Raw genomic sequence first — 22,113 nt, forward strand, 5'->3', positions numbered from 1 at the left:
TTTTTTTGAAGAAAGCTTAGGTAAAATCATACTTTCAAGCTCAAATACTCAAAATTTACTAGCTAACAGTTTGCTTATACAGATGCTAACGAAGCAAGTTGGCTGGGATGCATGGTAATAACAAAAACTTGCACATTACTTTTCTTTGTTCAACCAACATAACTCTCTTTATCAAACCAGTTGACACAGTTTCACGGAGTTCTGATGCAAATTAGTACTGCAGAGAATTAGTAATATCATAAGCAGTCATTTTAAATTGATTTGAAAACAATTATATAACTTTTAACAGTACTTAAGCTTAAATTTATTATTAAAGCTTATTGATTTACTCCATTTCACAATGTTTTATGTATAACACATATTGTATCTACTAGATTAATCTATAAAAGCTATAGCTTATATTCTAGTAAATACACATACTCATCTGTTATTTTGTTAACTGGTTTAATACAGAGAAAAATATGTTAGTTGAATAAAGAAAAGTAATGATCCGTTTTTTGAATTTTATAAGAAATTTGAATAAAAAGTTAAAATAAGCACAACTAAAAAAATGTTATAAGCTTTTTTTATCATACAATTTTTTAAACAAGTAAAATATTAGCAATATATTTTTTACTTACCTAATGTTTAAACTTATATATATTTTATAGTATTTATAAAACAACAACTGTATAAGGGTTACTAATTAGTTTTAACAAAATGATTTTTGTACAAAAAAAATCAAATAAGTAAGAACCAGTTAAGTGTATGACAAACTTTGAAAATTTTTTGTTTTTTGACTATTTAGAACTAATATTAACTTGAGCACTAAAGTTTGAAAAGCAAAATTTAATGATTATTATTTTTCGTCGTAATATAACTAAATTTGTCAACATAATTTTCATAAACAGTTAAAACTTTTTTTAATTAGTAAAATAATACGTGTAGAGCTAGTCAAATCTCACGATTATTCAATATAAAAACGTATAATTAAAGAATAAAGTCATAAAAAAAACTAAAAACAAACTTATTACTTTCAATAAAAGTTGCAAAATTTGACTAAAATTGTTAATCAAAATACATCACGGAAATATTACAGTGCTAAGTTGAAAACTTGATTTATGTTAATATCATACTTAAGCCTGAGTACAAATGTAAAAAAGACTTTTTTCTATAAGTACATACTAACAACCATTATTATACACCATCGTCTCAAAACGAGTTTCACCCCATCTCACAGTTTCTCGTGATCACGTGTTTATGAGCTCATTCAATTTCAGATTGTTCTTTTTTGAGACTGTCTAATATTGGCATCTCGTATAAGACATATTTCAGTATTTCTTTTTTGCCCTGTTGAGATGTAATAAATACCTAAACCTAAAGTATACTATACAACTAGTAAACAAATATTGAATAAAAATTGCTTCAGCTAAAATATGTTTTGAAAAAAAGAAAACTATAAGCTTGTTACTTTTCTAATAGTTCTTTACAACTAAAATTTTTTTAAATAACTTTAAAAGCGGAAAAAGCAGTGTTTAAAATGTATGAATACGTTTATATTTAGATTATGAATACAGTTATGCCTAATAAAGTTTGTAACATAAAAAGATTTTATCTTTAAAAATGTTTGAAAACTTATAGTTAGTAGACTTTGAAATTGAATAACTAAAAAAAATATATTCTATCATTTAGTAATTCATTCTAGCATAATAAAACTTTTGAATAAAATATTATAACAAAATTGAAAAACTTTGTTTTTTTTTAAACCAAATCAGTGAGTGTAAATATTTTGTAAGTCTTTTAAAGAGTAGTTGTTATGTTTATAAGGGTATTTTTTAGAAAAGTAGTTTCAAACCTTACAAAATTGCATATCATTGTACGAAAAAAAAACCTGTGCACTTAGAATTTTTCTAAACATGTTTTAATTAAAAACATAATTAAAAAGACGCAAGAAGATTTAGTTTTAACTACTAATGTGATTTCGCTAAAATTTCTGAAAATCATCATAATAAATGGTATGATTCAAAACATGTTTTAACACTAATAAAGTTAATGTATAAAATAATTGATATGCGCCTCTACTGTACAGTACAAAGTCACACACTAAGAAGAACACTGGTCTAAATAAATAAATTAAATGTACGTAGTATTTTTTTTTTCTTTACTAACTTTGTTATATATAACCCTCATGAACTGAACATCATTTTCTAAAATCTAATTCTTACATACGTTTTAGTTATTAAAAAAAATCCATTAACCAGTACAATTTCATAAAAAAAAAGTTTGTAAAATTAGAAAACTTTAAGTTAAACACAATAAAGATTGTTTTATAAAATAAATTCAAAAACCTTTTCGTCAGTGACTCTGAGCTTCCTGAAAATTTCAGTTATTTCCTGACAATTTTCAGCTTCCGTGGTCAGATCGCTGGCGGTTAGAAACGGCAGTCTGACGTCATAATACAAATATATTTTGCCGGTGAAATCCGCGTAGGCCAGACTGGGAAAATTTTCAGCTCCGTCGTAACTGAACTTTCCCGCGCAAAACGACTGCAAAGTTGTTTAAGCAATTGATATTTAGTAAAAATTAATGACATAGCTGTAATCACTACGGAACGAACTTTAACTAAAATTATTTTCAAATGCCAGCTTAAAATTTTAAGATACCTGTGTTTCTTGTAAAAGATCCGATCTTATTTTTTAAATGTAATAAAAAAAAAACTTAAATCGAATCAACCATAAACCATATAAAACCAACAACCATACTAAAAACATCAACACTTTTTCTTGGAATATAGTTAATAACAGTACTAGGAACGAAATCAAACAGCAACCCATACAACCTGCACGTTTTTGTGGAAATGGTACCTGACAACATTGCGGTCGTGGTCCAGTATGTACGTCTGTCCGTCCCACGCGCACACAATCACTTCCTCCCTACTGTCCCCCAACACGTCCAACTTGGCCATGGCGAACAATTGGTGGTCCACCTGTTTATCAAAGCGATTTAAATTAAATCTATTTATTTTTATTCAAAATATTAATCTAATTAAACATATAGATTAAAAACATATTATTTATGAGTTTGTTATGAACATCACTTTTTGACCTCCTAACAATTCTATTATTGATTTTACCTAACAAGAAATAAAACCATACGAAAACGTACTTGCACAGACCACAGAATGGTGCATTCTTCCATGAGCTTGATGGTGCCATCTAGCGTACAAAGGGCGAAATATCCCGGCTCCTTCTTGCCGTTGCGGTCGACTTTGCCGCTCTTTTTGATGTCGCCGATTATCTGGCACGTCACCGTCGGGTTGGACCTTGTTCGGCTGTTAATAAATGTTTACCTTGTTAAAAAATAGTTGTACCAACTAATTTAGATCAAGTTAGTTTGATGAGAAATTGGGTAGAATACAGGGTTCGTGTGCGATTTTTTTTATTAAGCCTGACTGAGAACAATTTAGCCTGACATTTTTTTTTAAAGTAAGGAAAATCCTCATTAGAAGTCATTTTAGGTATTTGGGGGTCTTGATTAGTACTATTGTAGTCTCCGACTTCAACCAGTTTTATCTCAAAAGTATTTTGAGCTTTAAAAATCTGCAAAAAGCAACTCATAGCTAAATAAAAAAAGACTAAATTGTGAAAAAGGTGATTGACCCCCCTATGCCCTTAACCATGGTTGCCACTGATCAAGCAGAGAAAAATTTCCTGACTTTTCCTGACTTTTTCCTGACTTTTTACCAAAATTTTCCTGACTTTTCTAAATCAAACTCTTAAATTAAACTTATTCTAAAATACATAATCTAACAATTGAAACTATTAAAAGATGTTCAAAATGTTTTGAGAAAATTTTTGCAGTTTTATAAAGGATATTTTACTAATTTATACCAGATGAAGGTATTGGAAATAAAATTAAATATTTTTGTAAATTTCTAGGAAAATTTTGGAATTTTTTTCTGACTTAAAAGGACTTTTAATTAATTTTTACCATTTGAAGGCTTTGGAAAACAAGGAATTTTGTAAATTTAAACTGACAAAATCTGACTTTTTTTTATTTTATTTTATCAAATTTCCTGACTTTTCCTGACTTTTTTTCATAACCCCCCATTTTTTCCTGACTTTTCCTGACTTTTGTCATTTTCTAAAATTTTTCCTGACTTTTCCTGATTTCCTGACTTTTCCTGACCGAGTGGCAACCCTGCTTAACATAACAAATTCAGTGATAAGTTTTAAAATAAGTGTTATATATAATTTATTACTATTGAAAAAATTAATTTGTATTACTAAACACAATTGTTCAACTTAATTAAGCACTCAGTAAAAACATTATAACCAGAAGATTTATAATAAAACGACGTGCATTGTTGTGTTTTATTAAAACTTAAAATGAAACGTTTACACAAGTATTAAAATAAGTAAAAATGTTTATTATAGTATTTTGACTAATACTTAAAATTTATACATAATTACAAATCCTAAACTCTAAATAAATACAGTGATGTTGACGTCATATCAAATTTAAAAAGCTTACACTTAAATTTAAAAAAAACTTTCATGTTTTGTTCTTGTAAAGAAAAAAGAATTGTACCTAAATTTTGTACTTTTACAAAACTTAGTACTTAAATCTTAAAGCTAAGTTTTAATGTTGTGAATATCTCTAATAACTTTATACAAACATTAAAATATATAAATAAACTGCCAAGAGTTTTAATCTAAAAAGTATTTCGTATAAAGCCTTTAAATTAGAAATTAAAACAGTTCAACTAACTAAGCTCTGAAAAACATAGCTGATGTAAACGAATTCAAACAAACAGCTAAGTTGTTGAACTGTAATGTTTAAATTGTACTTTTTTTTATGAATTTTCATAATCATGACGAAGATTCTTAAAAATTTATATTTATAAATACTGACTTATTTTTCTCTAATAACTAAATCTCTATTTAGAAATAAATTCACCTTTCAATTTGATCTTAAAAAGATTTCTCAATTTTTTTAATCAAAATTTTCAAGCATTTGAACTGAGAAAAACTGAGATTCTCAAACTTTTAAATAAAAAAACTGATTTAGCCTGACGTTTTTCAACTTTCTTCAAAAATACTGATTTAGCCTGACTTAGCGTGATTTAGCCTGACGCGCACGAATCCTGAGAATGGTTATAACTGTATACAATAATAATTGAGTAATCAGTATTGTACATGCTATCTAAAAGCTCGAGATATCTAATGAAGGTAATAATGTTTAATTTTAATAATTTTTGAACTATAGGTTTGTTTTTTTTTTCAACATAACTTATACAACTGGTGTAGAGAAAACTTATTTCAAACACGTATTTTAGAATCTAAAACGTTTTGCTTAATGATAGCTTACTGCTCTGCTTAGAATTTTTTTTTCTTAAGTACACAAATTTTTGTAACAAAGATAACATTTTGAGCTTGGGTACTGTAAAAGATGGTCTTAAAGCCGAATAAAAATTATAAAGTATAAAAATAAATATTAAATTAAATTTTTTGTTCAGTGACATGCATAATTTACAGAATGAGTTAAAAGCTTTAAAAAATATTGATTGAAAAACTTTTATTATAAATAAAGACTTAGAATTTCATAAACAGATGTAAAAACTAAAAAGAAAACTTGTGAAGCCAAATAATAATTTGATTCTGTTTAGCTTTGAAAGGTTGTTAAACCAGAGTATTTCAAGATATAGAGTTTTATAATAACATCAGTGGATATTTTTTATATTTTTGTATACAGCTACTGTTAATTCAGCTAAATATGTTTTTGTTTAAATTTAAAAAAAATATTAGAACTTTAAAATCAACCTAAGCTTTAAACTAATTAGGTTTACAGAGTAGTTAAATTAACCTTTAAATATGAGAGAATTTATTGATTTCATCTTCTCACGCTTTTACTACATATTGAATAATTTGAAAAAAAATCAGTTTTTTTTAGAAGTATTTCATTCATATGGTTTGATAATTTAGAGCTATTGATAGTTGTTTTATATATAAGGGGGGTAAATCACCTTTTTCACATTTTAGTATTATTTTATTGAGTTTTAACTAAACTACAAGTTGCTTTTTACAGATTTTAAAAGTTCAAAATAACTTTTGAGATACTGCAGGCCAAAGTCGGAGGCAACAATAGGTTCCAAATGGGAAGCGCAAACTAAAAAAGATTCAAATATGCTTGGGAGCGCTTCTCATCACAGTTTCAAAGGAGAACCATGTCAACCAAACGTGCATGGAAATTATGAACGTCTTCTTCAATAACTCAACACCAATCAGCCCCAAAATTCGTGCTTCCGTCTACGAAGTTTACACTTCAAAAGGAGGTCTTGAGGCTTTAAACAACATGGTAGAGCTCCACAAGAAAGCTGATTCCATGGAAGAGAAGAGTGAAATCGAAGCAGCTTTGGGATGCGTACAGGGTTTGGAATGTCTCAAACTTGTTCAAAAATACATGATGTCAAGCCACGTGCGTGGCAACGAAAAATACAAGATACTGAATGCCATGGCAACAGGACCCAAGTTGGGTCGAGACGAATCTTGGAAGTTTGTCAAGGAACAGTGGGGTGTCTTTTACGAGAAGTTTAAGGGAAGTCCCCACTTGGGCAAGATCGTTGAAGCTTCTACTCCTAACTTTGCAACTGAAGAAATGCTAAAAGAAGTGAAAGAGTTTTTGACTGAAAAAGTTAGCTTAGACTTGTGAGAGAAAATTCAAGCAATGTGAAGAGCAGATCGCGCTCAAAATTCAGTTTTAGCAGCAAAATAGTCATTCCTTGAAGGAATATTTTTCAACTAAAGTTTATGTTCAAGTATTTTTGGATTTTTTCAGTGCATTATTTTTATCATACATGGGAGTGTACAACAAGTATATGGAAAAATTATGCGGTTGTTATTAATTTAAAACTTCAAGTTATGAAATTTTTTGACTTTTTTAGTTTTTTATCACTAATGTTAGTTTAGATTTTATAGTTTTTTATAAACAAGCTTATATATGTATTCAAAGTTTAAAAACCTAGACAAAGGAGTGAATTCAATAAATTCAGGGCCACAAACATTGTAATGACTGATAAAATCCATATCTTCATCAATGTCTTTCACGCTTGATTCCTGAGTAAAATATTAAAAAATATATATAAAATTTCAAATATAAAACAGTATATATCGAATATTTAACATTAAATTAAAGACTGATATGCATCATGTATGCTGTTTTGTATAAAAAATATTTTAAGGTATTCTAATAAAGAAGAGTAGCAAAATATACTAAAAAGTTTCAAAAAAAAATAGAGTAATATATTCATGTTTTGAAATAAAATATTCTAGTTAAAAATTTACAATTGTATTTCCTACATGTTGTTAATAGCTTATTAAAATTTGACTTGCAAAGTTTTAAAAACAATGCTCTAAAACTGTAGAAAAAGACTTAGTTAATTAGTCTTTTTTGTCTATTTAGTAGTTGCTTTGCACAGTTTAAATTTCAAAATTTGATCATTTACATTTCAAAATTTACTTTAAATTATTAATGAAGAAAAAAAATAGCTTAAAAAAGTAGTTAAGGGCATAGGGGGGTTAAACCCCTTTCTTAATTTTTGATCTTATTTTATAAAGTTTTTACTTAGCTACAAAATGCTTTTTACAGATTTAAAAAATTCTAATTATTTTTTGAGATATAGCCGGTCAAAGCCGGAGGCAACAATAGGTTCCTTATGGGAGGCGCAAATTAAAACGGCAAAAATAGACTATTTCACTAAAAATCTATCTTCACCCACGTTTTTTGAGATAACTATCTCAAATTTTCAGGAAATGTTCCTTGATATATTTATAAAATTCTGTCAGAAAGAATTTTCAAAAAATTTAAGAATAAAAATTTTATTTAAAAAAAAACAAAAAAAAACAGTTTTTATTTTTTTTTTTTGTTATAAAATATTTATTTTTTAATTTTTTTAAATTCTGTTCCGACCGAATTTTTTAAATATTGCAAGGAACATTTCCTGAAAATTTGAGGTAGTTATCTCAAAAAACGTAGGAGGAGATAGGTTTTTAGTGATTTCTAGTTATTTGCCGTTTTAGTTTGCGCCTCCCATAAGGATCCTATTGTTGTCTCCGACTTTACCGGCTATATCTCTAAAATTATTTTTAATTTTTTAAATCTGTAAAACGCATCTTTTAGCTTAGTAAAAACTTTATAAAATAAGATCAAAAACCAAAAAAGAGTGTCTACCCCCCTATGCCCTTAAGTCTTTCCCCTTTTATTTTAATTAATTAACTTGGATATAAAACACTCCAAACAAGTGCTAAAAATAAATTAAAAATTTTAACTATTAACTATTATTTCAATTGCAGATATGTTTGTTTAGGTTCAATTTTCTTTGAATAAAGTAAAATAGTAAACACTGTAAAATGTAAGGGCCATAGGAGTTTACTTTGTTTTTTAAGAGTTTTTGTAACTTTTATATTTTTACCTCAGCTACCAGAATTTTTTTACAACTTAAAAATTCAGTGTTTATTGGAGATAAGGAGGTTTAACTTTGTGTGTTAGATAGGTTACTTTATGTAGGTGCAATCTAAATAGGAAAATAAACTAATATTAATTTTAAAAAATATCTACTCCTTGAATTTTCAATCAACTTTCTCTCCATAAATTAGAATTTTCTATTTGAAACATTAAGACTAGTACTTTTCAGTTATGAGGTTAAGCCTTCTTAATATTAAAAAGAGGAACTATTTTTTGTGGATTTTAAGTCAAAAGATTAAATTAAAAAATTTGTTTAAATTTCTATACTTAAAATTATGTACTAATTAAATATTCTAGTTGGAAATTTTAAGTCTTTAACTCTAAAAAAATCGTGACATTTTTACTTTGTAAGAAAATGACAACCAAAAATTGTGGGCCATAATTTTGAATCAGAAACTTTTGACAAAACAGACCATATCTTATATTTTAACTGTAATTTAATATTGCATAAAAAGTGACTTATGTCCAGCTTGAAGCTTTCTTACAAGAGCTATTATTATCTTTTTCTTAAATATGTTGACCTCCTACAGACTATATAGAATTCTTTAATTTTATTGTATACAATTAAAATTAACAATAATTTACTCAAAACAATGTAGTTACTACAGTGCTTATTCACTTATCCGGACGCTTACTTATCCCGGACAGTTTCGGTCAGAAGAAAATTCAAAAAAAATTCAACAGTAAAAACAAAAATTCATTCAAAAAGTTTCACAGCTTTTTGAATTCCATGAGTTTTCTGCTGAAAAACGTGGAAAAACTATAAAACAAACGTTTATTATTTCTTATTTTAGTAAAACTTCCAATAAAAACTAATTTGTTAGGAGTGATATGTTTCCGTAAAATTGACTTTAAACTTAGTCAAAGTTTCCTGTTTACTTTCTGTCTGTTTTTTTTTTTTGTATAAAAAAAAGTCTTTTATTTCATTTAAAGAGATAGATTTACATTATTTTTTGTTTTTAAAGATACATTTAATTTATATTTTCTCGTAAAGAAAAGTTAATATTTTTTTAAATTAATAGTTTGGGCAGGTGGAATTTTAAATGATGAATTTTACTTATTTGACCCTCAAAAAACGTATACAGTTGCAGAGGGTTAGTAAGTCTGATGTTATTTTACCATAGAAAAAGTTAATCAAGTAACCTTAAGTTTAGCTTTTACTATTTATCGTTTTATTATACATTACTCACAATTACTATGTATTTGTTTTTACCATAAGATTTTTATTATGCATTGCATTATATGCAGCAGTTATATTATTATATGAAAAAAATGATTTTTTGTAGTTATCCGGATTTTTAGTTATCCGGACACGTTTACAGAAAAATCTTGCCCAACGTGTCCGGATAAGTGAATAAGCACTGTATTATAAAATAAACTTCTTTGAAAAACAAAAATATTCTGAGGACTATTGACTGGTATGGAAAAAAATTTATAAATTTAAGCCTTAAAGTTTGAAAAAAAATTACTTTTTTAATACAAAACTTAAAAAGCTAGTTAATCTATGTCCAATGAACATTTTCCATATAGCAACTTAAAAAATCAAAAAACATATTTAAATTTGTATTACCAAAAATTGAAATTTGAAAAAAAAAATTAATAACTTAAGCAAAACTTTTGATTATTTTAGTAAAGTACAAACACAAACATTTATATTAGTTTTAACAAGTTTAAATTTAATAAAAAAGATAGCATTTGTTTTTAGTTTTTAATTAATCATATTAATTTTTTGGATATATTAAAATAAAGTTTGAAAAATCAATAGTTATTAACAATAATTATTGAACACTTTAAGATTAAAACCTTCTATTGGACACATATCTAAAATGTAAAGTTTAATTGTTAGATGTTAAAGGAACGTTTAAGACAAATGTAGGTTTTTTAGAACTTAGTTCTTAACTTAAGAAAATCATTAACTTTATTATTCTAGCGCTTTATTTTTTGTAAAAGTTTTTTTTTTAATATATCATACTTTAAATTTAAACTTTTAGAAGGATAAACATAATTGAGAAAAAAATTTAAAAGAAAGATCTCTCAAAAATTTTTTTTATAACAAGTAACATGTGTGTTTTGTTTAAGGCTAAGTTAAATTGGCTAAAGTGAGAAAAGTTAATTTACAATGCTTATAAAAATCTTACTTTTTAACTAACCTGGAACTTTAGAAGATTCAAACTAACTACTAAATGCTAAAAATAATTCAGAAACTAAATCAGACCAACCCAGTCTTTCTTGTTGATTCTCAGAACTGCATAGGAGCATCCGGGTTGGGAAACCATCAACTTGGCCTGCTCGTTCTCACCGCAGTGAATTGCAATGTTGCCTGCAAAATGCTGCAATCTCCATATCTGCAACGTCTGCAATTTGCACTTCTTTTCATTCCACCTTGTAATAAAAATGTACTGATATAAAAATTATATATACATTCTTATACCTGGAACATATAAACAACTTAGGAATTTATAACTACTTAACATGGTTATTAAAAAAATGTTCTATATTAATATCAATTTTCATTTTCTAACTAAGAATAACTACTTAAAAAAAAATATTTCTATGCTGCATTTTTGAACATAATAACCAAACTTACTTGTGACACTTTTTTAAAGACTGATTTATCTTGTGTAAATGTAAGTGTATAACTGTAACTGTTTAATTTAAGACAGAGTATTACTAGAAAAACATTATAAACAATTTATTTTTCAGTCAAAGTATACAAGTATTTAGTACTAAAATATTTCAAAAAATATTCACATACTTAAAAAATTTTATAAAAGTTTATGTATAATAAAACCAAGTACCATATTTAAAACAAATAAAAAGATGTATACTTGGTCTCAAAGTGTAAATAATTCAAATATATATTGTTATTTATTAACTAAAGGTTTTAATACCTGTATGCAGACACATAGCAGTCACTATGAGAAACAAGAAGTTCCAATTTTCCGTTTTTATTTATGTCATCTAATAGAACATGACTGGCATTTTCAAGTATTCTGTATTTCTTAACAGTATGTGATAGTTTTCCATTTGATTTTTCTCTGATTAAGTTAGAAAAATATCTTATTTATAATTTAAAAAATATGTTCATTTAAATATTGTAATTCAGTATTGTAACTCATTACTTTATTAAAACTAATATTAGTATAGATTAGATAATAAAAAGTTTAAAACAAAACATAAAACGTATAATTACATACATAACAACTTATATTGTCTATCTCAACAAAGCTCCGTTAGTAAAAAAATACTTTATCACTATTTATTTTCAACAAATGCTAATGAATATTGTAAAATTACTCAACAGCCAAACATAATTAAAACCACAACAGTATAAAGAAAGTGCAAGTTATTTTTTGTTGAACGTCTACAAATATCAAAATATATTTTTTAAATAAAAATTCTTTAAAACCGATTTAATAATAAAATGCCAAATATAATAAAAATCATTAATATTTAATCTTTGTATCACAAAAAAATCAAATCAATATTTCAACAATTGTTTTAATACTGCCAGATTAGCATACCTTAATTTAATTAAAATAATTTTGTATTGTTTACACAACTTTAACAATCTTTTTTATAACATAAATAATTGCACCTTGAACCCAAGCAAAAGTGTGTACTTTACAGCTTTAAGACAAGTTTTACTATTTTCACACTAAACATAGCTAATATATACTTACTTTTAATAAAACTTAATTAAATACTTTTTGCATGAATCATTTAAATAATTGTGTTATATTTATCTTAATTGTTATCGGACCATGTTTTTGTTTGTTAAATATAGAATATCATTAAAAAAAATTATACAAACTTTTTTGAACCCACTCAGGGATATCTAGTACAAACCTAACGCGAGTGGTTACTCTGGTTTCTAAACTTCTTTGAAGCACAAATTCATAAAAAGAGGAAAAAAACTAACAACTCAACAGTGAACATTTCTCCTGAGATGCTGATAATGAGCAGACAATTTCTCCCATTGTTGTAAATATCACCAGCAGCCAAACAGGAAACATCACAATTTTCAGTAAATTTGTACAAAGGCTTGTTGCTCTTTCCTTTGAATATCAGTGTTTCTCCAGCTGTACAAAAATTTCTAAGCTTTTTAGTTAAAAAAGACTTAAATAATTAAGATGTGATTATTTTATGCTCAAGTCACTTTTAAAAATAATTTTCAGTTATATTTTAATTTTATACTCTACATATATAGACATATATTTTCTAAAAGTACTACCAAGTTTTTACACAAATTTAGTTTATATTAAATAACAAAATAATTTTCCAAGGTTTGAGTAGTAAATATAAAAACTTTAAAAAATTCAACTTGTAACATTCATTTCAATTTTTATTACAAACTTATTAATTGACTTACAAAATGTAATAAAAATAGTATAAGGAAAGCATTGTGGTGGTCAAAGTAATTATAAATATCTAGTAACGTTCTAAATTGTACTATGTATTTCATAATATTATTTTTAAATTTGATAGTTTAAGTTAAATAGTAAGCAAATACTACATTTTTAAACAACTTTTCTTGTACAAAATATTTTTCTTACTAAAAAAAAATTTTATAAAAAATTTATTGATGTTTATACTAAAATAAGTGACATTTAAATAACTAGTTCATTAATTACCAACTTTTTCACATTTTTCCTGAATGAGTTCAATTTAATATTTTTTTTTATAAAAAAAATTTGATAAAGTTATATAAATATTTATTTAAAAAAATTCTGCATTTTTAGTATTATAATATACTATGAACACAATGTTACAATGAAATTATTACTGCTGCTTTTTGAAGCTAAAAACATTAAAACAAATAAAATAGAAAAAATGTTTAAAAAATTATAAACTTCATCATCAATACACCTCAGAGTTATTGCTTAAATTTATTAAAGACTTTAAAGCACTATCTTCATTATTAGGAATTGCTTTTTAAATTTATTGTAAATACAAAATACATTACATTACTAAGGGGTCAGCAGCTTTTTTTAATTTGTGGACCATTAGATTAAGACACACTTATAAATCAACTTGATTTAATTATTATAATAATACAAAAATATATACCTACTATAAATAATAATAAATACTAAAAATATGTACACAGTGGGTTCCCAACTGAAAGTAAACACAACTAAAACTTGAAATATGTTTATTACTTAAAAATTAGAACCAAATTATCCACTGTGCATAAAAAGGACAGTATAAGAGATTTAACGTGCACAGTTTTTCAGTTGGCATACATTTTATTTTAAGGTCACTAAGAACAAAAAAGTAATAAATAAACTTTATGTTTATAAATTATTAGAAAAAATACCTTAGTTTTATTTAAGGGTTACATGAACATTAAAATAAGGACAATTAAAATTCTTAAAAAATGTTTAGAGGCCATATCTCAAAAAGTAAAATATATTTGTTAAAAAATAAAGGTTCTTGTAATCATAATTTATAAGATTATGGCAGTAACAACATTAGTATAAAAATAATTAAAAAATAATTTTTAAAATTACTATAAACTACTATTTTTAAAAACATTTTTAGACATGTCTCAAAAAATATTATAAAGTCTGTAATAAATATCTAAATAAAATCCTGAGTCATTCTGTTTTTTTTTCACAAATTAACTATTTAATAAATTAATTAACAAACATCAACTTCTTGAACGGAATTTGTTTTAGAACCAAATAACAAAATGTAGAAACTAATTCATCTAAACCTCACTCAAGATCTATAAAAAACTGGCCTGATATTTTCAAACAACTGTAAAATTATCCAGATTTTTTATTAAATTCCAAACTGTCCTGAGTCAGCCTGAGTTTTTCTAAAAATTTTAAACAGACCTTAGCTTTCCTGAGTTTTTTTTTCAAAATTTCAAGGTGTTCAGAGTTATCCTTATTATACTAGGTATCACGGGTGTGTAGCAACCAAGTTCATTAATGGAAATGTAAGGATTAATTTGTTAGAAATTTTATTTTAAGTCTAGTGTATCCATCCAGTGTTTTTAAAATAAAGTTTCAACCCTTTTAAAGCTGAACAAGTTACTATTAATTGGCAATTTTTATAATATTTTTTTTGTTTCTTAAATTTGGTGTAGCTCCATTTTATTTTACATTTATTTCATGTTAAAGTTTAAAAGGAGATAACTTTGTCAATGCATCACTTAACAGTGTAACAAAAAGTATTACTGTATTTTTATCAGTATTGTATCTAAGTTTCGGTTGTATATATTAATAATTTTTTGTATAATATATTAAATTATACTGGCATACATTAGCTTATTTTTATGGAGCCAAGAAAATTGGAGGGAGTTCAAAGTATTTTGAAGTAGTTCGTTATTTGTACTTAATTTATACATAATATGATGTTTTAGGTCAATAACACTTTAAAAAATTCAAAGGAGTTTTCTTTTAACAACAGTATATTTAAAAGTAAACTTACAAGAATTACAACAGGCAAACTCATTGAAACCGTCTCCATCAAAATCAGCAAAAACCATACAATTGGGATTGATTTTTCCATTTACTTCCAGCTCTACATGTTGAACCAAAGAGACACTTCGCATATTCAACATACTGCTAACTGTTTATTTATTATAAATATTTTAAGAATATTTTGCTAAATGAAATTTGAAAAAAAACTACTGCTAAGTAGTTGCAGCTTGGGTTGTTTTATGTTTCTTTGCTTTTGAGATGATAATTGTTCAAACTATTTCGTGAATTTACAAAGTTTGCAAGTAAGTAGAAAATATCTAGTAAAAGACAAGAAAAGTTATTAATTTTAAAAAGACAATTTAAAAAATATATGTATAACTAGAATAGAAGTAAGTTTTAATTTAATATAATTTATACATATGAGGAGTTTTTTTGATGAAACTGTTGTAGATTGTATTAGTGTACTACTTTTTTAGCTAATATCTTTTATATGATCACCATTGGGCAGTTGTCAAATATTCACGGAGGAAACTTTCGCACAAAGGGTCACTTTTGCACAAAGGATAACTTTTTCACGGGTTAAAGATAATAGTTTTTTTTTTATTGTTACCCCTAATTTTTAGCTTTAGTTGGTAGCGTTTTTTCTTCTTATTATTATTTTTTAATATTGTTTTATATAAATTTAAGAATACATTCCTTTTGTTAGATTTTTGTAACTATCACTATTATCCCTCCTAACCTTTACCCTTGGTAGGCAATTTTTATTTATTATATTCTAAATACTTTTTAATCGCGAGCAAAAGTGTTTTCGTGCAATATTGTTTTCATGCGTATTTCACCAGTCCCAATGACTATGTAACCTATATAGACAATATCAACATATTATAAACATTTGAAAATAAACCTTGCTTAAAACATTGGTCCTGGTCAAAACATTAAACGGTGTCTGTACTCTGTAGTGTGCGACTCAATAACCTAAAGGTTCTTCGTGCACCAGGTCCTAGGACCAAATATTTTAGGCATTTTTGTGTCGTTCAACAAACTATAGAGTACACAGCTTTATAAAACAGGAAATCTAAGCTTTAACAGTTTAAGGCTTCATAATAAATATTGAACAGAAGTAGTTAAAAAGTTATATGTACAATAGGGTGCTTATCAAAAATGCTACCTTTGAGCTTTCAAGTAGAAAACTCATATTTAGTTAACAATTATCATTAAAACGCCATTAACAAAATTGTAATTTTTTGCTTGTTTAAAAAAGTTCTATTAAGACTAATTTCGATATTCTAAAAATAAATTGATACAAACTAACTGTGTGGGACCCAAAAAATGCAACAATGAAGTTTTTAGCTGAATCACAAAAACACATTGTATAGAATTTAAGGCGGTTTATAAATCGATTCAAAGAGGCATTTTTTGAATTTATGTAGTTTTCATAGTTTTTGTACTTTTTTTATAAATTCTAAAAAAAAAAAAAAAATTTCTTCGAAAAACTTTCTCCAAATCTTTTTTAATTCCGCAAAATGTGTTCAAGTCGTAATAACCACAAGTCAAACTATTTTCAATTAAAACTCCAGGTTGCATATTTGGGTCCCACACAGTTTGCATTGTGGTTGTTTAAAGAAAATCAAACATAGCCTCTATAAAAATAAAATTGTAATTCAGCATAAATCTTGCAGAAGGTGTTTTTGTGGTATTTACGAAATAAAATTAAGTTTTCTAGATAAAAAGTTAAAAGTCACATTGTTGGTTAAAATTTTCTTAATATTTATTTAAGCTTTGACATAAAAAATATAAACTAAAAGTCCTTAAGTTTTTTGTCCGGTGTATAATTTTTCAACAAGTAGTAATATATAAGCTGTTATTTCATTTTTTGACTTGATTGAAATTAATAATTACCCTTAGATTTTTTGACTGTTACAATTTTTAATCAGGTTTAGTTAACTAAACAAAAATATTTTACCTTTTCTTCTAATGTAACAACAATAATTCTATGATAATTTAAAATGTTAACTATACAAGCAAAAGTTTATACTTCAACATAGAAATTGCCATCTTTGAGTTACTTTAAAGTTATTACTAACTATTAAAAACTACTAATTATTTTATTTTAAGTGTATTTGACTCAGTATTATTATTTTTTAATGAAAAATCTTTAAGTTTTTCACACTGATGTCATTTGGTTTTGTGTTATTAAAAAATATAGCGGAAATTTTCCGCCGGAAACCCTTTAAAAAATTGACGTATGTATATACTTTTATCGCTTTTCTTAACCTGTATAAAACCCTTTACTATTTTTAAAACTTTTGACCTGGAAACTGTTGTTAATAAAACATAAAAAAGTATAGTTTAACTTTGAACGAGTAAATAAAATTTCTTTATACTCTATATACGTTCAAAATTTATATTAACTGATGAAAATTTAAACAAAAACTAGAATGATGATATTTAGTAGGTAGTAAAATACTTTATTTATTTGAGATTTATAAGAAACTTATTATATACACGAATCGAAGAACATACAAGCATAAAATATGAATTGTTGAAAGCACCCACATATTTCATTCCCAAAACATTAAACTTTCGTAAAGTAATTAAAACGCTTCATTTAGTTTTTAGCTGTCTAAATTTGTGTTACTATGCTATTGTCTGTGTTTAGTGATACTTTATGTAAACACAGTTTTGTAAAGCTAAGTAATAAAACTAACACAATACTTTTCTGACGGTTTTTTAATCGCGAAAACGTATATTTTTTTTACATTCCAATAAACCTTATAATCAAAGGCGTCGCGTCGCATTTGAGCGCATGATCCGCCTAAAAACATTAAAGAACTCATTACAAAGTTATGAAACCGTTCAAATTATCTTTTTTTAAATAAACCTTTGTTTACAAACGGTTTGTTTTAGTTGTGGTTTTTTATCTCACTAAGTTGTTATTAACAGATTTCTTAATACTTTTAAACTTTTAACAACCCCTAGCAAAAATAACACACATTACCACTTGTTGTCGCGTTTAAATGGAAAAAAATTTGATTTGTTCTAAGTTTTTTTTTAAATTTTATCCTAAACACAAGATAAAGGTTAAATACAAAGTAATGTACTAAGTTTATTAGTAGTAATGTTTTATTTGAATTACAGCAAGGTACAACATAAGTAAAACATTTTTAAGTGCTTAATATGTATACAGCTTATACAGAAAATAAGACATTTATGTTAGAAAAATATACACGTTATACAATGCATTGCTAGTAATTATAAAAACTTATAAAAACTGTTGTTTTCAAAAACCACGTATTTACACTAAAATAGATATCAAAAGTAATTAAACAAACATGCCAATCAAAAAAAAATTGAAAGTTTGCTTTTGAAATAAAAGAAAAAATCTATATTAAATTTTTTAATTCACAGTTCTGTACAAAGTAAAAATGTTATAGAAGTTTTTAATTAATTATGTAAGACTTTATTTTGTCATTTAAACAGAATAAGTCTGCAATCCATTGCTACTAATTATATAAATTTACGTAAACAGTTGTTTTCAAAACAACACCAAAATAAGTTTGAAACGTCATAGTACAAATAGTATCAGGTTGCCGTTTTCTCAAGACAATGTATAAAAGAAAAGCAGTTGAACACAAATTTATCATTTGATCAATTCAATATTTGAATCAGAAATCAAAATGAAACTTTTCATCGTTGCTTTGCTCGTTGCAGTTGCTTCTGGTATGTTTATATTACACTAAATTGTAGGAATTTGTTTTTGTTTAACTAAACTTTAAATTAGCTATGAGGTATTTTACAAATTTTAATTTTATAAAGTTATAAATTTTAAAAGTCTATTTTAGTTCATGTAATATAAAACCACAAATTTAATTAAAATAAACTTAGTAAAACTATAAAAAAATATCTAAAAATAAAAATATATATTGTAACATTTCTAAATAATATCTATTCTTATTTACTACTGTAACATATAATTAATCAATTTAAAAATTACTATATGCTTAATAAATTTAATATCTATTATTCAACTGTAAACTGTTTTTAGTTTATGATAAAAGGTTAAATGACAATTCAAATTCGGACGATCAAAATTAGAAAAATATTTAAACGACCGCAGCTAAATACTATATCTTTGAAAAAAAAGTGTATTTAGGTCTAATAACAAAAACTTTTTTTTTGGGGCAAAAATATAATTAAAAATTAATTATGTTAACTACTAAAAGTTAATGAATTTTAATACTTTTTATTAGCTATAACAAAAAAATAATTAAAAGTTTTTCAAAAAAAATAGTAGATTTTAGTTTGACCTACATACAATAGTTTAGTTGTCGGAAACTTTAAATTTAATTGAAAAAGTCGTGAACCCATAGTAAAGTCGGTTTTACAGTTGTTTACAAAATAAATAAAAAATCCAGTTGATATGACCAATTTTTACTATAATAAGATACCTAACTGAAAAAATTTACAGCCAATGACGACAAAATCGTCAATGGACAAATTCAACCAGCCAACTCAGTTAAATTTATCGCCAACATCAAGAGATCAGGATCGTTGATGTGTGGAGGATCCCTTCTCACCACCAGATACGTCGTTTCTGCCGCTCACTGCGAATACAGGTTAGTATTTATTTTAAAACTAGTTGTTTAAGTTAAACTTTTATTTATTTAATTTTGATTTTCATTTGCATAAAAACATTACAGTTGTCATATTAAAACTAGTAACTCATTAAGTTACTTGAAAATTTGATAATTGTTAATTTTTTAGTTTAGTATATTGTTTGTTGATGTTTATAATTTTTGTTTTACAGCATGCCATCTCGTCTTACTATCACCGTCGGAGATGTCACTCTTGCATCATCTGAATCAACTGAACAAGTCTTCAAAGTTGTCCGTCAAATCCCACACGAATCATACAACCCAAGCGGTCAAGACAACGACATCATGCTTATCGAACTCGATGTTTGTTTTTATTTAGAATTGGCTAATTTTGAAATAAACAGTATATTTAAACATTCTTTTATTTCAGGGAACTGTCACCTTGAACCAATACGTTGAAACCGTCAGACTTCCATCATCATCACCAGCCGTCGGTACCGTCTGCACTGTCTACGGATGGGGAACTACTTCATCAGGAGGTAAAAAGTAAAAAGATATAAATTTGAAATAAGTTTTTGTAAGACATGTATTAAACATCACTTTTATTAGCTTTTTATTTTGAATATTTATCATCATAATTTGTAGGATCAATCTCAAACAACTTGCGTGGAGTCAACGTTCCAGTCATCTCAAACGACGATTGTGACACTTACTTGTACTACAGAGGTGCCATCCATGATGGTATGATCTGCATGGGATTCCTTGAAGATGGTGGTTACGATTCATGCCAAGTAAGTTTTTTTCTCTCAAAATTTATTTAAAAGGTTTTTACAAATAATTTTCTTGTTGCTATTTATAATCAAAAGCAGATAACTTTATAAATAAAAATGAACTTATAGGGAGATTCTGGTGGTCCAGCTATTTGCAACGGAGAACTCGCCGGAGTTGTTTCATGGGGAGTCGGATGCGCTGAACCAAAATACCCAGGAGTCTACACTCGTGTCGCTGACTACGTCAGCTGGCTCAACACCAACGCTGTTTAAATCCATTTTGTTTCTGTTCAACATTTTGTATTTTAAACGAACAATAAAGTTAAAATAAAAACAAATATTTTGTTTATTTGTAACATTTAAATTATAAGCCAGTGCAGTTATTGTCAGTAAGATTTTTTTGTCTTTATTCTAAGACTTATCAGGCATACATATTCACAATTAATAATTGATAAGAAAATGAAATAAAGTTAACAACTGTTTTACAATTTAAACAATACTATATACTAATCTAATCTATTTATTGTTTCTCATTTTTATATTATTAATAACAAGTAATTCTGTTAAACTCATGTTATAATCACAAAATTTAAGTAAAAAAGAAAATAATAACTATTTGCTACATATTTTCAACAATTAATAAATAAATCGAAATTGCACTAACATAACAGTACATCTTTTTTTCAGTACTTAAAATAAAAGTACTTATAAAAATTCAAAGAAATAAGCTTTCAAGTCGAAAACTGTATTCATAAAACAATTTAGTTTATTAAATCTCTCTCTCGTTGAAAAAATGTCTTTAATACTCTTAACGTTTTGTTTATCTGACTTAAGCATTAGTTAAAGTCTATGGAAATAGGTTTGTTAACTTAAAATTCAATTAAATGTAAACGTGTTAAATATTAAACGCACAAAACTAGTACCTTTTGTTTTTATCTAACTGGTACATATAAACTTATCTTGCATTAACTCTTTTGTAACCATGTTCGTTGACTCTATTTTAATTAAAAACTACTGCAAAAAGTTATATATATATAAAGACCATCAATATATAACATTTTAGATAACAGTCAAAATGTTACAATCCTAAAAATAACATGTAGTTAAGGTATAATGTTTTAAATTCCTAGTTAATAACATGAAAAACTAAAAACTATAATAAATACAGTAGTAATAAGTGCATTAAGACTTTTTTTTATCTTATAAACCTGACTGAAGTATTGAAAATTGTATAATACGTAGCACCGAAAGTTTTAAAAGTAAAATTATCTAAAACTTATAAACTAAGATCCGGATCAAAATCACATAATAATTCTAAAACTGTTAATTCTAAATTTTCTTCGTATATACCGTTTTTGTTTGTTATTTTTACGTATAACTGAGTTCGATTTACTAGTTTATCAAAACAGTTTCTGGTTTATTGATTTTCAATTCAATAAACTTTGTTATAAAATAGGAGTAAAAAAAATAATTTTTGTAGGTAGAATCTGGCATTAAAAATTTTTGAAACAAAAAACTTTTACTAGACAAAGTAATTTTAAAAGTTTACCAGTATCATAAATTTAAATTGAGACTAAACTATGGTGCAAAAGTTATATTTATATTGTTATAGTTTGGTGTTAAGAAAAATTAAATGTTTTTCCAGTATATTTGAACAAGAGTAGAACAACTACGATTTTTCTTTGAATATGTACTGTAAAAAATATAGAAAAACTTAAATTACGTAACATTCCTATCATTTGACAAGTTTGACGTAAGAAAGAAAAATATTTTTTAAAAGTTACAATTTAAAAAAATACTTGATTTTTTTTT

General features: G+C 25.8%; 2 protein-coding genes across 2 annotated transcripts; one reads left to right on the top strand and one right to left on the bottom strand.

Moving 5' to 3' along the window:
• Nucleotides 1-810: 810 nt before the first annotated feature.
• On the bottom strand, nucleotides 811-15,074 carry LOC145829593 (KICSTOR complex protein ITFG2-like). The gene is made up of 9 exons (XM_082937433.1): nucleotides 14,944-15,074; nucleotides 12,425-12,584; nucleotides 11,394-11,540; nucleotides 10,722-10,884; nucleotides 7,000-7,094; nucleotides 3,145-3,310; nucleotides 2,819-2,965; nucleotides 2,328-2,525; nucleotides 811-1,329 (listed from the first exon to the last, which is right to left on the bottom strand). Exons 1-9 carry the CDS (start codon nucleotides 15,065-15,067, stop codon nucleotides 1,246-1,248), a joined length of 1,284 nt encoding a protein of 427 aa, XP_082793559.1. The 5' UTR covers nucleotides 15,068-15,074; the 3' UTR covers nucleotides 811-1,245.
• A 3,539-nt stretch (nucleotides 15,075-18,613) lies between these two features.
• Nucleotides 18,614-20,574, top strand: LOC145828801 (trypsin-like). The gene is made up of 6 exons (XM_082936554.1): nucleotides 18,614-18,656; nucleotides 19,405-19,552; nucleotides 19,744-19,894; nucleotides 19,962-20,070; nucleotides 20,177-20,322; nucleotides 20,431-20,574. Exons 1-6 carry the CDS (start codon nucleotides 18,614-18,616, stop codon nucleotides 20,572-20,574), a joined length of 741 nt encoding a protein of 246 aa, XP_082792680.1.
• The last annotated feature ends 1,539 nt before the right edge of the window (nucleotides 20,575-22,113 follow it).

Source organism: Thalia democratica, chromosome 2 (assembly GCF_965202585.1).
Source record: "Thalia democratica chromosome 2, ktThaDemo2.hap1.1, whole genome shotgun sequence".
In the NCBI taxonomy this organism is placed as follows: domain Eukaryota; kingdom Metazoa; phylum Chordata; class Thaliacea; order Salpida; family Salpidae; genus Thalia; species Thalia democratica.

Coding starts and splice junctions, on each gene's coding strand:
- LOC145829593 (XM_082937433.1), bottom strand. CDS start 15,067: ATGCGAAGTGTCTCTTTGGTTCAACATGTAGAGCTGGAAGTAAATGGA. Junction 7,095..10,721: donor GAATCAACAAGAAAGACTGG/GTTGGTCTGATT, acceptor TATTTTACTCAG/GAATCAAGCGTGAAAGACAT. Junction 2,526..2,818: donor ATTTCCACAAAAACGTGCAG/GTTGTATGGGTT, acceptor ACAACTTTGCAG/TCGTTTTGCGCGGGAAAGTT.
- LOC145828801 (XM_082936554.1), top strand. CDS start 18,614: ATGAAACTTTTCATCGTTGCTTTGCTCGTTGCAGTTGCTTCTG. Junction 18,657..19,404: donor GCTCGTTGCAGTTGCTTCTG/GTATGTTTATAT, acceptor AAAAATTTACAG/CCAATGACGACAAAATCGTC. Junction 19,553..19,743: donor GCCGCTCACTGCGAATACAG/GTTAGTATTTAT, acceptor TTTGTTTTACAG/CATGCCATCTCGTCTTACTA.